The 17,803-nt window shown below is 47.9% G+C and overlaps 1 protein-coding gene across 1 annotated transcript; it reads right to left on the minus strand.

Moving 5' to 3' along the window:
• Positions 1–83: 83 nt before the first annotated feature.
• On the minus strand, positions 84–16,438 carry LOC105889421 (protein APCDD1). Its single transcript, XM_012815258.3, has 5 exons — positions 15,908–16,438; positions 10,529–10,742; positions 9,777–10,362; positions 3,085–3,406; positions 84–2,315 (listed from the first exon to the last, which is right to left on the minus strand). Exons 1-5 carry the CDS (start codon positions 16,002–16,004, stop codon positions 1,771–1,773), a joined length of 1,764 nt encoding a protein of 587 aa, XP_012670712.1. The 5' UTR covers positions 16,005–16,438; the 3' UTR covers positions 84–1,770.
• Between the last annotated feature and the right edge of the window lie 1,365 nt (positions 16,439–17,803).

A 17,803-nucleotide genomic window follows, 5' to 3' on the forward strand; every position in this document is an offset into this window, starting at 1 on the left:
CTGTTCTTGTTGCCATGGCAGCAGTTGCTATGTGGAGTAGATGTGTTCTTACTCAAAGGACCGAAAGAAAAAGACAGCGGTGAAACAGTGTCAAATGTTTAATGTTGTACATGGTTAAGAATCCAGTTATGCGTTATAATGTTCCACCTATGAGGTGTGTGTGTCTGTGTTAGCACAAAGTTCACACCTGTGACCCAGGTGCCTCACATCTTTCATCTGTGTGTGTGTGTGTATGTACTTGAGAATAGAAAAGAATGTATCAAATCGCTGACATACACAACTTTGGTCTTCCTGTAACAGAGGTGTGTGTGTGTGTGTCACGTGTAACCCTCGGATCTACCATTATACAGCTACAGTTTGGCATAAAGTGTCCCCCACCATCTGAATCTGAGAACCTATCTACACACCACACACACACACACACACACACACACACACACACACACACACACACACACCATTTCAACACCAGAGGCATGTCAGCCTGCAGAGAATACACACACCTTCACCATGAGAACTCAGCGTAGATCAGTATACTTAATACACTCCAGTACGCACTCGCACAGACCCTTTACATATGTCTTACAACCATATGCCACAGTGACGTACCACCACATCACTGGCCAGTCCTCTGCTCGACGCTTCCACGCGTGTTTGCATCGTCCAAACACACACCAGAGTAGAGTATACCTGTGTCACTAGACAGTGTCACCAAAAAGAGAAAAAAATGTATGAACTCACAGCGAGTTGTTGAACACGTTTGTGCCATTTACAGTAAACAGGTGGAGGTTGGTGCGGGTGTGTGAGAACACTTGGGTATAGTGAGTTGCATATGGTGATGGTTTAACTGATATGTTTTATTGCCATAGCACTGTAATGGTCCATTTGTTCACTACCCCACTGCATAGATGTATGTACATTTAGGGAACCATGGTGCAATTACAGCCAATGAGGATGAGGGTCCAATTTAAGAGCATCAGGAAGCCCCTCAATCCCCTGAAACCTCTTTAGCAAAACTCATTTAGCTTTTCAGATGCTTTTAACCAGCTAACACTCATTTAGCTTTCCAGATGCTTTTAACCAGCTAAAGCTCATTTAGCTTTTCAGATGCTTTAAACCAGCTAACTCATTTAGCTTTTCAGATACCTTTAAACAGCTAAAACTCATTTAGCTTTTCAGATACTTTTAAACAGCTAAAACTAATTTAGCCTCTAAAATGCCACTCCATAATGAGAACCAATTCATCAAAATCAAAGAGTTCTTGGTGCGTCTGAGTCCAGGTTCCAGGTGTGTGAGGGAGGGAGGGAGGACACGCTCTGCAGGTGCGCTCAGGTAAAGTGCAGTCGCTGTGTGCAGCTGAGAGGTTAGGGAGCGGCTGACTGATGCTGTGGCCCTGGGCCAAATCTGGGCCAGAACTGCACCAGCGTAGGCTGCTGTCGGAGCGACCTTCAGAGAGAGGGGAAGGAGGGGATGGGCAGACGCGTCTCGCTTTGGTGTCCAGCTTCCAGCTTCAGGACCACACAAAAGTGGCAAAGCAAAACTTCACAAGTAAATTCAAAACAAGGCTGACATAAGGCACATAGGAAAAGCCATTTCATGTCATGTCTCTGGTCAAGAGCATAGATTCAGGTGTGTGTGTGTGTGTGTGTGTGTGTGTATGTGTATGTTTGTTTTTGAGGGAGGCTGCATCATGTCCACTCCTCTCTGTATCTACCTCTCCTCTCCTCTCCTCCATCACCCTTTTCAGTTCTCTGTCTCCGCTCTCACCCCTCAACCCAGGACGCCCACACCCAACAGCACCAGTGCAGTAGCCAGGGCGACCACCTCCACATCGCCACGCCGACGCCCCTCCACCCCACCACTCCTGGGCTGTGTGCCTCGTCTGCGGTGGTCTGCTCCCCCGTGCCGTCCCTCCGCACCCCCCTCCCTACCCTCCCTGCCTCCATAGTCGGGTCCGCCCTCCTCTTCCTCAGCGTGGTTGCCGTGGTGACGGCCGTCATGTGCGGTGCCGCTGCACTGCACCATGGGAGTCTGGTAGGACGTGGCGCGGCGCTGCGGGCGGTCGGGGCTGGACCCGTCGCTGGGCCGCTGGCCGTTGAAGAGCAGCCGGCGCCCGTGGGTGTCCTCCTCCAGCCGGAAGAGCTCGTACTCGGTGTGAGGCAGCCGAACGCCCAGCGCCACGCAGCCCCCCGTGGGCGTCACGTCCTGCTCCACGCCCAGCCGCCAGGAGCCCTGAGGGCCGCACTCGTCACCGCTGAACACGTTCAACAGGGAGGTGGTGGCCAGGTCCAGAGGAAGCACACGCATGTGGTTCACTGCAGGGAGAGGGAGAAAGAGAGAGGAGGAAGAGAGGGAAGGAAAGGAGGGAGAAAGACAGAGGGTGAGAGAGAGAAAGGGCAAGGTGGGTTGGGCAGAAGGAGAGAGAGAATGAGAGAAATGAAAGGGGGATAAAGGCAGGAAGGAGAGTGAAAAAAGGAGGTGGTGGGAGACGTGTAGGAGGGACGAGGAGAGAATGAGATGTGAGGATGGAAGATATGAAGAAAAAGAAAGAAAAGAGAGAGGGAGGTTAGAAGGGAAGGAGAAAGATAAAAGTGAGATAGAGGGGTGAAGAGAGGGTTAGGGGAGAGTGAAAGGGAGAGGGAGATCGAGATAGATGGGAGGAGGGAGAGAGGGTCAAGGGAGAGATAGGGAGAGATTGGGGGTATGGGGAGGTAGAGAAGGAAGAGAGGAATATATTAGAACAAGGTGAGGAGACACCAATAAAAAGAGGTGGAGAAAAAAACGACAAGGATTCTTGGTCTTACGCCCAGAATGGGGAAGGTGAGTGGGTGTGTGTGTGTGTGTGTGAGAGAGAGAGAGAGAGATTGTTGTGTGTGTGATGTTATTATATATTAGTGTGAGAAGAAAACGTGTGTGTGTGTGTGTGTGTGTGTGTGTGTGTGTGTGTGAGACACATTTTCTTTCAAATGTATAAGAGATGGCCTAAAAGCCTGGACTTGGTCTATCAACATGTTTCTCTCCCGCCTTTAACAATCAGAAGAAAGACTGTCTCCCTCCCTCGCTCGCTTGCTCTCCTACACCTACCTTTGAAGACGAACTCTGTGCCTCCCATGACGCGCGTGGAGGTCATGCCTCGACTGTAGCGTCCCCGAGCATACAGGCTGAAAGTTGGGTGTTTGCACACGGGGTCAGAGTAGTGGTAGTAGTGTCCCTCCCACGTGTTGTTGTCGTCGTGGAAGATAAAGTGGCGCGTGAGGAAGAGCACTTCTGGTCGCACCTCACAGCGCTGCGAGACCCAGTGGCCGTGCAGGTTCACCATCAGGTCCCCGCGCGGCGGCAGGATGGGCGGATGGACCTCGTCCGCCCGTGAGATTATACGGCATGTGATGCACGCCTGGTCATGTGTCTGTAGTGGCATAAAATACAAACACAAACAAATATTAGCAAGAGACAGACATTGGCTTATAGCCTGGAAACAATTTAAGTAATTTTTTTGTCGGTTTTGTTTAATTGATTCAATTCGCTCATGCAAACAATTCCATCAGATTCTCTGGGCATTTGGAGAGCAGGTGTTTCATCAAAATAAACAGACCCATAACCATGACCAAAACTACGTTGACACAAACACAAAAGTTGAAAACCAATCTATGTTTCCCCATCCAAATGGAAAAAAAGTCTCTATCCCATATTCATGATCTTATTCCAACAGGTTCTGTCAAAACGACCCATCTGCCGGCACTTTTCCCAGACAAACAACATCTTTGTTCAATGGAATGTTGGAGTTTGGAATCCAGACGAAGATCTGGCTTCACTTCAAATTGATCGCATAATTTATTGGCACGGGAGAAGCGGGGGTGTGAGACCTACACTGCGTGCCGGCTGCAAGTATCTCTGTCCTGCTGGTATGGTCATAATCCCTAAACAGACAAAGAGTGCACGGGACATTTGTTAATTCATTCCGCCGTTTGCATGTCTCGGCTACAGTCTAGCCCTAGGGGGTTGATGGCGCGCATAACTGCCTCCTTACGCCCAACAAAGCTGTGACCGAGACATCGGCGCGCCACTCCTCCCGGGACTGTGACTGTCAGACACGCAGTTTTTTGTAAACAAAGTTCTTTATCTGAGCGTGAAACGGAACATTCATCCAGCTGTCTTGGCCGTTCCCGTTGAGTAACGTCCCCAGTGAGGAAACCAAAATGGCGTTTATGGCCTGTTATTTGCCTGGGGAAGGGCTGTTTTCAGAATGCGAGTCCAAATGAAAACGTGTTTAGTCAAAGTCTACGGACTTGTGATTGTTAAATATATCTTCAAAAAAGCAAAACACAATGAGTGCTCTGTGTTGACCTGCAACACTAAATCAGCATGCGGTCATGGCTCATTGGCTGGCCCTCAGTAATGAGAGTGAATGGGTGCACTGGGAGACTCTGTCCACTCGGAATGAGAGTGCCGGGGTTCTCACAGAGCTATGTGGAGCACATCTCTTCTCTTGGCACTCGTATCAGCAACGCTAGAGGCCAGTAACCTGTTCAATGAACCTCCAGATTGGAAAAAAAAAGAGTGTGAAGAGTCTCTCTCTCTCTCTTTATGTGTGTGTGAGGGAGAAATAGAGAGAGGATGGGGTGAACTTTTTCTGTCAGCATGTGGTTCCCTTTTCACACCTCTCTCTCTCTCACACACACACACACACACATTCTCTCCTCCCCTCTTCTATGGGTGCCAGACGCCCTGGTTGACCTGAGGAAGGTAGGAAGGCTTAAGGATGTAACATGTCCAACAGCCCATCAGATCCAACAGATCCAGCTCTGTTCTTCTTTCACTCTCCACACTCTTATCATTCACCCTCTCACCCCCGCACCCTCTTACTCTCCACACATTCTTCGCATGCATCTCCTTACTGCCAGATCCCCATCACACATCCTCTCACTCCTACCTCTCTCCATTCACTACACTCTCCTCTGTCACTGTCTACACACGCACCATTCACCCTCTCACCCTACACACACTCACCCTTCACCTTCTACACTCTTACCCTCCACACATCCACAATTCACCCTGTCACTCTCCACACACTCACCCCCTCACCCCTTCACCCTCCACAATCTCTCCCCCCCCCCAATCCTGTCACTGTGGTGTACTCCCTCTCCCAGGCCCCTGCCTCTAATGAAGCAGTGATGAAGTGTGATGAACTTTTAACGACCACAAGTCCTCCAGCATCTACAGTCTAATCAGTACACATCAAAACAGACCCTATTAAACATGCATATACGACCCAGCCTGCAACACACACACACACACACACACACACACACACACACTTTTAATCAGCTCTCACAGTACATTACACACAATTCTAACTAACTTCAAGGGCCTATCAACCTTCAACACACAGACACATACAGTATGCCATTCCGCACACTCACAAACACAGAGACACACACACACACTCTTTAATTAGTACACCCAAACTGAATATGGCACGCAGTGGGAATGTTGCAACAGCTAGGCAACTGCAAACGAAGGGCACCAATCCCAAAACATACAATATGGCCGCTGCTACGACCCACCCAGGAACCACAAATGAAGTGGCTGGCACTAACGAGTTGTGTGTCCCTGAGACGAACATGGCACTGGGGCTATTTATTGATTCCTGTATGGACCTGGGGCTATTTATTGATTCCTGTATGGCAATGTCATCAGTAGAGCGAGGGAGAGGCCCAAAATAAGGCAGTGATCAGAGAGACCCACACAAGATTTCATTACGTCACTGTCTCTTACGGGAAACTCAGCCACATAGCGTGTGTGTGTGTGTGTGTGTGTGTGTGTGTGTGTGTGTGTGTGTGTGTGTGTGTGTGTGTGTGACAGCGCAGGCTGTGGGTTGGCATGCAAGGGTAAATCTGGAGGTAGACTTTGCACGGACACACTCACACACACACACACATATAGAACGCATTACAGCATTCTAATGATGTCTCCAGACATACAAGGAAACCCATGAGAGCACAGAGACACACAAACACACACACACACACACACACACACACACACACACACACACTTACACACACACACACATGCATGCATGCATGCTTTTTCATGTTTGGAATGGGAGTTTGGTGTGCACATGTTTAGCTGATTACTAAATGAAAGTAATACATGAGGATGGCAACAGTGGACTTCTGCTGGGAGCAAACACACCCCTGGGCAGGGATGGCTTTGGCCTTATAGGCTCGCTGGGCTATAATAAAGACTTGCATGAAAGCTGTGTGTCTCTGTGTGTGTGTGTTTGTGTGTGGGTGTGTAAAGTCAGTGTGTGTGTGTGTTTGTGTGAGTAGTGTGTGTGCATGAAAGGCTTTTTCATTTAGGAGGATTTGGGTGAAATGAAAGTTCCAGAGATGTCTCAAATTAGAGCTGATGAGAGCTGAGGAGACGAGGAATGCCCTCTTATATACCACACACACACACATACACACACTCACAGTACACATGTGTGCATACACACACACACACACACACACACACACACAAACACACGCACACACTCGCACTACACATGTGTGCATACACACACACACACACACACACACACACTCGCACTACACATGTGTGCACACACACAAATACACACACACTTGCACCACACATGTGCACACACACATACACACTCACAAAAACACAAGAGAATTACTGCAGTTCCCTATTGTATGACTCCCTGATGTACAGTTCCACTATGGAGAAGTAGAGGTGTGAGGTGTGAGGTGTGTGTGTGTGTGTGTGTGTGTGTGTGTGTGTGGTGTTGTAGGGTTCTAAATCTTTCCCTCTGGAGGCCATGAAAGAACCCATAGAAAACAGTGAAAGGACTGTTTCATGAACTGTTTCACGAGTGAGGGAACATGAGAAAGAAAGAGAAAAGAAGGGATAGAGAGGGAGGCAAAGAAGGAAAGGAACAAGAAAAGAAGATGAAGAAAGAAAATGTTGCTGAAAGAAGGGAACACTTCAACAGCTGTGTGTGTGTGTGTGTGTACAAACAGACTTCCCAAACAGAGAGAAAGAGAGAGAGAGACAGACAGACAGACAGACAGACAGAAAGAAAGCTCAAAAGAAGAAAAGAGAGAGGAAGAGAAAGAGAGAAAAGAAAAAAGCCATAGAGAGAGAGAGCAAGAGAGAGGGAGATATTAGGAGAACAGGAGAACCACAGAAAGAGAAATAGAGTGACAGAGCAGGAGAGCTACAGAGAAAGAGAGAGAGCGCAAGAGAGGAAGAAACTTTCCCGAACCAGCCTGGGGCACGCATGGATTCAGTGGAGGAATGCACGCTCTTCCGCAGAATAATTCATAAGGCTGCCTGATTGATTCCAAAAATTCTGGGAATACCGCTGCTGATCACTCCCAGAGATGTTCCCTGGCGGGGATGAGCTTCCTGAACCCGAACACAGTGGGATAAGGGGGGAGGGGTTGGGTCTGTCAGGTAGTCAGTCATTATGAAACTACTTAATTTACATACAAAGTATTCTTTGAGCAGATGCTTGTATCTAAAGCCAGTGACCATAAAGTATATGTTCTATCATTCCAATTTGCTCCCAGTCAATCATACCAGTCATAGTATCAACATGTTTCTCTGCTCCTACTCCCCTTACCCCTGTAACAGTAAACCTTTGAGCACAGTGTATACCCACTAAACTGGTCTTGTTTGTATCATGTATTTACCACCGGATGTCTGTATATATATTATGTACACCTACCAAATGCAGGATATGTACAACACCTGTCGTTTCCCATCCCCTTCTGCCACACAACCCTCCCCCCCATCCCCCCTTCCTATCTCCACCCGGCCGACCTCAAGCAGATGGGTCCCCCCTTATGTGCCGTGGTTCTGCTTAAGGTTCCTTCCTGACTAACAGGGAGTTTTTGCCAATGTGCTTGCACTAAGGGGGTTCAGGCTCTGGGCTCTGTAAAGCGCCTAAAGACAATTTTATTGTTATGGCGCTATATAAATAAAATTGAATTGAATTGAATAGTATAGTTGCATAGCCCAACCCAGCTGTCATACTCATATCTTCTTTTAGTTGATGAAAAGATTTCTAGAACAGCTGGTGCAGTGTGTGAGTGTGAATCAGTGTGTGTTCAATGGAAGTGAAACCCTTTTGTGGCTTCTGTGACACTTTGCCCTGCCAGCTGAACTACCACCGTTGTAAAAACTGTAATGTTACTGTTACTCTAACGCATCCTCACAAATATGTACATCTTGTGAACTTAAACAACACAAACCACAGAGATCTCCCTTGCACGCCCATGGACCCCACCCTACAGTATATATATATATATATATATATTCTATGGCACCCTATGGAAGGTGTTCAAGATGGAGCTGCCTGGCACAGGGCACAGCAGGCCGTGTCCATCCCACGCTCTGTCTCTACATTCACATCAGCAACACTGTAACTGCTCTGGTCATCCTGAGTCAGCCAGGGTTTATTTAAAGACAGACACAGACACAGACACAGACACAGACACAGACACAGACACAGACACAGACACAGACACACACAGAGTGAGATGCAGAGCTGGTCAGATCTGTTTATTTGTGCAGTCGATTATAGCTGGACCCCTGAGACACATCCACGATCAGATTACACACACACCAGACAACTGCTCCTCTGAAATGTAAACAATCACTTCTCCTGTGATCGGAGTGTAAGTAAGTGTGTGTGTGTGTGTGTGTGTGTGTGTGTGTGTGTGTGTGTGTGTGTGTGTGTGTGTGTGTGTATAATGACTAAGCAGTAGGGATGAGCTGGAGGTTACTTATACACACACGCAGACACACACAAGCACACACATACACACACAGGTACAAACACATATATTCATTAACACACACACACACGCAGGCAAAGATAGACACATGCGTTCACATGCACACATAAACTGCTTACAATAGGACTAGATAAAACTTGTAATTCACTGCAGGTGTACTGTAATTTCATATGAATGTTTTGTCAAGAAACTATAATTTTCCAGCTAAGCTGTGTTCCCTGTGTTGGCACTGTTCTAACCATATATAAATACACACACACACATACACCCACTCCATAACTACTCCATAGTACTGATTGAGTGCTGGAAGTCCTATGGTAAAACCTCTGAGAGCCTTGTGTAAATATCATCCAACTCTCTCTCTCACATCCACTCTCTCACAAAAACACACACACACACTTTCACGCTTCTAACCCTTGCGTTCTACAGCCTGTAGTACGTCCTCTGTGAGGGCTCAGTGTGTATGTCCTCCAAATGTCTCTCTCTCTCACACACACACACAGTTCTGGAGTACTGGTTGGTAGCTGGATGGTGTGTGTGGATGTCCCCTAACTCTCTCTCTCTCTCTCACACACACACACACACACAGTTCTGCAGTACTGGTTGGTAGCTGGATGGTGTGTGTGTATGTCCCCTCTCTCTCTCTCTCTCTCTCTCTCTCTCTCTCTCTCTCTCTCTCTCTCTCTCTCTCTCTCTCTCTCTCTCTCTCTCTCTCTCTCTCTCTCTCTCTCTCTCTCTCTCTCTCTCTCTCTCACACACTCACACACACACTCACACACACACACAGACTCACGCCAACACACATTGTTCTGCAGTTCTGGTTGGTAGCTGGATGGTGAGTGTGTATGTCCCCCAACTGTATCTTACACACACACAAACACACACACACACACACACACACACACGTACGCACGCACTCAAGGAAGCACACACAAACAAACTCACACACTCTTTAAGGCTCCTAACCTTAGTGCTCTGCAGTGCTGGCTGGTAGCTGGATGGCCTGTAGTATATCCTCTGCGAGGGCTCGGTGTGTATGTCGCCCAGGAAGAGCTCCTCCACCAGCTGCTCCAGGTTGTGGTGCTGGTACTGCTTCTCCAGCCGGATGAGCTGCAGCTCGTGCATGGCGAAGTCCAGTCCTCGCGGGCAGTCACACCCCTTCTCCCCGTCATTCCACAGCTCGTAGCTCACGCCCGCCTCCAGGCCCCGCCCACCCAGCGCAAGACCCACCCCTCCCTCCTCCAGCCCCGCCTCCTGCTCCTGCACCACCCCCGAGCCGTGGCAGCTGCGCCTGAGGCGCTGTGTGATCTCCGCGGCGGCGGCATCGGTGTGGCAGAGCAGGCGGAGGCTGTGGAGGGTGTAGTCGGCTTCGGTGCCGCCGCGAACGATCCACGAGGCCTGGCGGAGACGCAGGCGCCCGCGCGCCACCAGTGTGTGCGTTGGCGTGGTGCAGTGGTTGTCGGCGTAGTAATACTGGTGCGCCTGGAAGGTGTGGTTGCCGTAGAAGCGGTAGGAGCGCGTCACAAACTCTGGCCCTGGACGCACCTCACAGCTGCCATGGAAACGGACAAAGAGATGATAGAGATGATGACAATGATGATGAAGGAACAACATTGACAGACACAGACAGACAGACAGACAGACAGACAGACAGACAGACAGACAGACAGACAGACAGATAGACTGATAGATAGATCTGGCTGACTGTGGAGACTGACCTGGTGGAAACCCACTGACCCTCGATGTTGGGAGGCATCTGCACAGTGATGCGGGCCCCGTGGTGCAGGTGCTTTAGCATGTGGTGGCACTGTGTGTCCCTAGGGGGCCACCCTACCCCCTTCCCCAGGGGGGGCCACCCCCCCACACCCTTCCCCAGGGTCAGGCTGCCAGAGCGCGGGTCAAAGGGGTGCAGAGAGGAACCCTCAACACAGCCTAGGAGATGAGACACACACACACACACACACACATGTCAAACACAGATGCACATACCAGTTATGATTTTTCAAAACCCTCCAACATTGACTGTGGAAATAAGAAAATGTTTCATATTATATCATATCATCTTAAAGCTCGTTGGCATGTAATAGCTGAAGGTTCCATTCCCGTATTCCTCTCTGCTGCTCTGGACTGGCTCTAGAGCGCTGTGGAGGACATTCCTGCGTTCCTGGAATGTTATTCCTCTCAGGCGACTCACACACTCATGAACAGCTCAGGAGAGTGTGTCACTGTTAATTAATAAATGTCCAAGACACACACCATATCTCTCACTCTAATTAATAAACGTCCTTGAAGTGGATGCCAACACACACACACACTTATGTGCACACACACACACACACACACACACACACACACACACACACACACACACACACACAAAAGCACACTCAGCCACATGCAAACATCTGCACACAAAAACACACACATACACACTGGTGTTCTAACCTGGAGACCTGTACTGACAGCTCCTGACGAGCAGCATGACTGTGTAGCTCCTTTGATGATTCTTATCGCAGCTCTCCAGCACGACGGCCCTGAGACTTTCATTAGAGCTGCTGACCTCTGACCCCTGACCCAATGGCCGCCCGTCCTGTGCGTCTCAGTCATCACCTGGCCCACAGGCCCACATATTACACGCCTCACACAGGGAGAGACCAGGGCTATTACACGCCTCACACAGGGAGAGACCAGGGCTATTACACGCCTCACACAGGGAGACACCAGGGCTATTACACGCCTCACACAGGGAGAGACCAGGGCTATTACACGCCTCACACAGGGAGAGACCAGGGCTATTACACGCCTCACACAGGGAGACACCAGGGCTAACATCATCCAGGAGGGCGCACCCTAACTCCCTCACACACGCATGGGGGCTGAGCAGAGACTCAGCACACTGGGCAGGGCAGTGATGAGAGATGGGGTTCTGGGAGCTAGTTACTAGTTAACTCAGTGGCCGGATGGTGATGGTTCTGGCAAGGGTTAGGTTTGGACCTGCCACATAGGCACCAGGCCAATGATAGAAACTGCTTGAGGATTGACCGTGCTTGAATGATTATGTGTCTTTTGAAGAAAAGTCATATTTTGCTTGTTTCTCAATAGTGAGAACCACTTAGCCCTGGAGACACACAATCATCTTTTGGTGCCACGTGAACCTTGTCTACACAGCACAGGTGACACTTTTTGGGATTATTATCATTATTATTATGTGTGGATGTTGTACGGCTGCAATAATTAGGAACTTTTTGAGGTATTCTCTTATGTGCTGAATTTATATCTAACTGGCAGGAGTAGCATTTGAAGTCCTATCATCCCATGTGAAGTAAGCCACACACAAAATACTGTGTGTGTGTGTGTGTGTGTGTGTGTGTGATGGAGAACTATTTACTTCCTAAGGTGTAAGTTTCAGTATAGCGATGCAGTGCTGTGTCCCGCACCACACATACAATAATCCGAGCCCAGAAGAAACAAAGAGAAAATGACACGATATCCCAGACTCAAAGCAGTTCACTCTTCAATCAAACCTGTCATTTAAGCCCCTGGTCATGATGATATTATGAGAACATCAACCATCTCATTGTCCGAATGACAGATCGAGTTCTTGGCAGACTCCACATGGCGTCTTGAGGTCACCACATACAATGACAAAACCTCAAACAGTGGAGGAATTGGGAAGCTAAAATAACGGAAATTAAAGAATTTCTAGAGCCTGGGGCGGCGGGAGCAGTCTTCTGCGTTCCTCTGCCGGATCTCATATAATACCAATGTATTACCGGAAGATCATTCCTGAATCGCGAAGCCACTGCCTTTAACTTCAGAGACAAGTCCTAGAAACCAATACGAGTCTCCGTAGACACACACGTCCTCGCGTTAAAAGTATGCAATGAGTATAGAAGTCATCAAATGTAAAAAAAAAAATTAAAAAAAAAGTTCACAGCTGGTGCCGATGGAAACCTCTGATGCGCGTCGGGACCAACACAAATCTCAGAATCTCAAAGAAATGTGAGTTTGACGAGAAATGTTCCTGCCTACAAACAACACGTCTCTTTAACATTCAGAATAGGCTAATGTCAATAACTCGCTCTTGCACGTAGTCTACATCTAATATATGAGCTTATAAGTCTGGTTTGCTCGTCTGATAGAAACCCCACAAGCTCGGGACGGCTCATTCCAACAACACAAAGCCCGTCAGTGAGTGTAACTTTTGTGCCAAGAGAAATTATTACAGCTTTGTTATCTAAAGCCGATCTAGTCAGAGCGGCCAAACAGTTTTTATCTGTTACAATCGGAACAGGAACAACGATAGTCCCAACTGGAAACAAATCGCACATAATCCTTCGGCTTCAACTGGCATCATTAGAAACAGCACGGTGTTGAAAGCGGCGGAGCGCGTATCAAAGCACTGGGTGTGCTTGCACCTGCACTCACGGTTCCGTCCTGAACCTGACTCTGAATCGACTCTTAACCTGAGCCAAAACGGGGGTGGGGTGGGGGGGGGGGATGCACTGGAACCCACTAAAGTCGCGGTAGACCAAGCGAGCTGCTGACACTGTACCACATACACCAGTTACCATCGATGTCCACAGTGACCACACCTTCTAATAACGGGCACATGTCATGTTCGCACCAGTGTATCGCATGCGCCGTTAAGGTTAAAGAGCCAGGCCATGACCGAGAGAGATTCCGTGTTTATCGAAGCGGAATTTACGGCGCTGGGAAACTTCCCTTGCGCTCAGCTGCGGGCTCAGGAGGTGCGTAAAAGTGGAGTATGTTACAAGCCCACTACTCTCCCCCACCAGCAGATGGTCCATACCGGAACCCAGGCATTTTAAGGGTGACAAACTATCCTTATGTGCAAAGTTAGAATAACCAAAGCAGGATATCATCCTGACAAGAAGAAATGAATGATAGTGTAACTTAAATTCTGTAAAAGTAAATAAAATACAGCCTACTGATGGTAACGGATTTAGACATGATTAGACATATTTATATTTTAAGATGATATAATACACCGCCGAAATTCGGGACTGTTCTTTGTGTCAATGCGCAAAGGGTGACTGGTGACCTTTTTGGTCACCTCAATATTTGTGTATTAAGTCTCTTTACACAACTACCCCTCCCATTCACTCTCACACACACATGTACACACATACCTCTCCCCCTTTGTATCACACACACACACTTTTTAAAATCATTTTTTTATGGACCTTCTGTCTGATCAGACACTAGTTAGAGTCTAGGCTATGGGCCTGTGCAACTCTGCAGCGTTCCCAAGCCCGTCCCTGCGCTGCAAATCAAAGCGCCCACATCGCTCCCCGAGCTCTCTCCGACCGCTGAGAACATCTCCAGCTGGCCACAGTCCATCGGTGAGCTAACGCTCCCAGGGAGCCCGGACCAGTGTAAGAACTCCAGACGCGCCTTCTGGAGACCGAAGAATAGCCATGCAGTGCCACTAACGACGGCGACACTCTTCCAGAGGCCGCTTAAGGATTTTACCATATACGCATTCATGGTGGCGTCGCACTGCCAGAAGCCCCGAGGGGCGCGCTCCGGTTATTATCATGATTATTGTGGGGTTGATGGAGGTCACTGGGACTGACCACCGCTGATGATGAAGAATGCTCTTAATGATGGCGTACTCTTTGAATCGTTGAGTGGTTTAAATTTGACTTTAAATACTTTCTTTAAAGTAATCAACAAGAAAATGTCTAAGATGGACAGATTCATTATAGCAGAGATTGACTAAGTTTCCAGAGTAGAAAAATAAAAAGTGGAAATGGTGAGGCGACTTCCCATCATTTACATCAGTTCTGAAACTGACCCGTTTTTATCAGATCTGAAACAATGCCGTCTTTGTGTGTGTCCCAATCAATCAGTCATGGCGCTGAGGGCTTGGTCTGTGAGTGTGCGTGTGGAATAGTGTAGGTCTGGCATTAGGTTTGGCTGGGTTATGGGTGCAGCTTCACCGCGGCCCCACGTGAGACTCTCTTTACCGGCTGTGTGGCTTCGCCGCGACGTTCCTCCTGAGGTCTGAGCATAGAGATTTGCAGCAGGCCGTAATCTGCCCTGACGTTAGATTTTTACTACAGCTCGGAAAGGCTGCAATAACACAAGGCTTAATTGAACGTTGCACGTTCGCTTAAACACACTGGCGAGTAAGTGGATTTCAAAATATCTTTTTTATCTCCCGGGCTCATTTGAAGTGGCAGCCAAGGCGCTGGCTCATGTCGGCGCTGGACCAGATGGAACGGGTCAACAGACCGGGTGATCGGCCCTTCCGCCGCCTCCCCCGCACAAGAACCGTTTGAATGAAAGTTTAAGTGGGCCTTCAGTCTCACTAACACCGCTTTCATCTTTCTTGCTGCCGCAGGCCTGCGACTTTTCTTCCCTCAGCTCTCGCTCTCGCTCTCTCTCTCTCCCTTATGAAGAATGTATACCCTAATATGGAGGATACACGTTTAATTAATTCTTGGTTGCCAACTCTTCACTCAAAAAAGGTAGTCAGTTATGTATGCAATATTGATATTGACAAAGCCATTTACAGGGAACCAGAGCTCCGACCACCATACCTTACATTTCTAAAATAACACGCCATCTTATCTAATATAATATGGGGCAGAATCTCCATAAAATATGAATGATAATATGTTAATATCTAATATTATGTTAATGTTTATTGCTTGCATTATGTTATGTTAATATCTACGGACAATGTGATATACCACAAAATAGTTTGTGATTACAAAGTCTGTCCGAAGAGCAACAAAAGTGTGCAGTTAATCAGAAATACAATATCAGTCCTTTACATTCCAAATACATAACTCTGTAAAAATGAATTCAGTTGCAAACCTGACTTGACAAAATGGATATAATATAGTTAAACATCACTAAGAAATGTAGGCTACATGTATATGCATATGAATATTTGTCTGTGTGGTTAGAGCTGTGTACATGGAGACAGGCTATCAGCGAGTTCACCTGCTGTACAGAGATCACATCACCTGGCAAACAGGCATGCACGACACATAATTCGTTGCAATTTGATACACAGCCATGAAATTACAAATAATCTCCTTTAAAAAACCGTCTATACTCACGGGAAAGAACAGCGAGAACAAACAGCAGAGCGAACGCGGCCATCATTTTGCGTGGTTGAGATGACCCGTGTAACCTGGCTGAATTCAGGTAGTCCATGCTCGTGGTGCTGATGATCCGTTACCTACGGCGGCGCCGCCGCCTCTGTAGACCCGTTAACGAGCGCTACTCCTCTGCACACGTGAGAAGAGCATCCAAACACCGAACGTTGCCTGCTCGTGTTGTGCGGAGTTCACATCGTCGAGAAGGTAGCCGAAGCAGCTCAAGTTCAAGTACGACCTGCATTCCAAAACAGAGACCAACTTGCCTGCAACTTCGCCCAATCTCTCACACTCTTTCTGGCTGTATCTTAAACAATGTGCAGCCCTTGAAAACGTAGTCCCGTTTAGGTTTATTCAAAAGTCGGCGTTTGTTTTCATGCGTGTGGCGGGGAAGTTGAGAAAGTCTCTACGCCAGTCCGTGTTGTTCGCCACTAGGTCACATTGGCGAGGGGAGGACCTGCTAGCGGACTTCGCGAGGAGGAGCGAGGGGGTGTGGACTCAAAGCCCCACGGTAGATTTCCACTGCTGGTGCCCGATCTTTAACTCCGGCAGATGAAACTGGATCTGATTCCCTCAGTAAATGGTTACAGCCCATCCTGTTGGAGCTTGTCCTCAGATAATAGTTTTTCTGTTTTGTGTCACCGGCATTTTGGCATCGTTAAGTGTACTGAAAACATCAAACACTGTCGGAGACTGCCTGTACCAGAGGCCATGAATTCAGTTAAATTAGCGTCATAGTAAATAAAATATTATTATTAAGTTTTAGACTACAAGATGCAACACTGATGCAGATGTTAATAGAAAGTATATAGCAAACAGAACTTTCTTTCTGTTTGTTTACCAAAACACGCTTTCCTAGTATAAATTGCATGAAAAATGAAATGAATATTTCCTGAGTAGGGAGACTACACATGCGTTACATTCATATTCACACACATCGTTTTTGTTTGTTTGTTAGGCTGTGAGTATTTCTCTCTTGTGCAAGCCTGATAGACTCTAAAGCTCTTTAGACTCTAAGTTGTTTCTCTAATGCAGAGCTGACCTCTGTGTCTGCCTCTCCGATGGATTGGGGACCCCACTGTATAGACCAGAACCCAACTGGAGCTGGCGATGGGGAGGGCAGTGGGTGCTGTGTGGGCACTGGCAGTTAGCGGTTGTGTGTGTATGTTGGCTGTTAGTAGAGTGTGTGTTGTCAGCGTGTGTGTGTGTATCTCTCTGTATGTGTGTGTGTGAGTTTGTGTTGAGTGCAAGTGTATCTCTCTCTCCCTCTGTGTGTGTGTGTGTGTGTGTGTGTGTGTGTGTGTGTGTGTGTGTGTGTGATCTGGACGAGACTTGGCATAGAGTTACAGAAGTTGGCATTTAGCAGACTGAGTTTTCAGTGAGTGGGAAGGGCATTGGTTGCCTTGGGTTGGTTGCTGGCCCACAGCTGATTGTGAGTTAGCTGGATTCTGGCACCATGGCTGTGGCTTGATGGTGAGCTAGTCTTAGGTTGGTTGTGTGTTGGCAGTTAGTTGGCAATGGGATGTGTTTGAGTTAGTCTTGGCTGGTTGTGCACTGACTTTGTGTTGGGTTGATTGTGAGATGGTTATGGGTTCGTTGTAAGTTTGTGTTGGGTTGATTGTGAGATGGTTATGGGTTAGTTGTAAGTTTGTGTTACATCGCGTTGGCTAGGATGCAGTCAGGAGGACGCCGTTTCTTTCTCGGCCTGAAGAACTGTGTAAGGAAGGAGTGAAGAGAGAACCGAGAGACAGATAGAACGTATGTTTGTGTGAGAAAAAGTGTATGAGGGAAGAAAGTATGAGTGAAAGAGACAGAACTACAGTGTGTGTGTTTGATGTTTGTGTCCTGCAGAGGGAT

This window comes from Clupea harengus, chromosome 22 (genome assembly GCF_900700415.2).
Source record: "Clupea harengus chromosome 22, Ch_v2.0.2, whole genome shotgun sequence".
NCBI classification, from domain to species: Eukaryota; Metazoa; Chordata; class Actinopteri; order Clupeiformes; family Clupeidae; genus Clupea; species Clupea harengus.

Coding starts and splice junctions, on each gene's coding strand:
- LOC105889421 (XM_012815258.3), bottom strand. CDS start 16,004: ATGGACTACCTGAATTCAGCCAGGTTACACGGGTCATCTCAACCACGC. Junction 3,407..9,776: donor CAGCACTGCAGAGCACTAAG/GTTAGGAGCCTT, acceptor ATGCCACTACAG/ACACATGACCAGGCGTGCAT. Junction 2,316..3,084: donor CACAGAGTTCGTCTTCAAAG/GTAGGTGTAGGA, acceptor CTCTCCCTGCAG/TGAACCACATGCGTGTGCTT.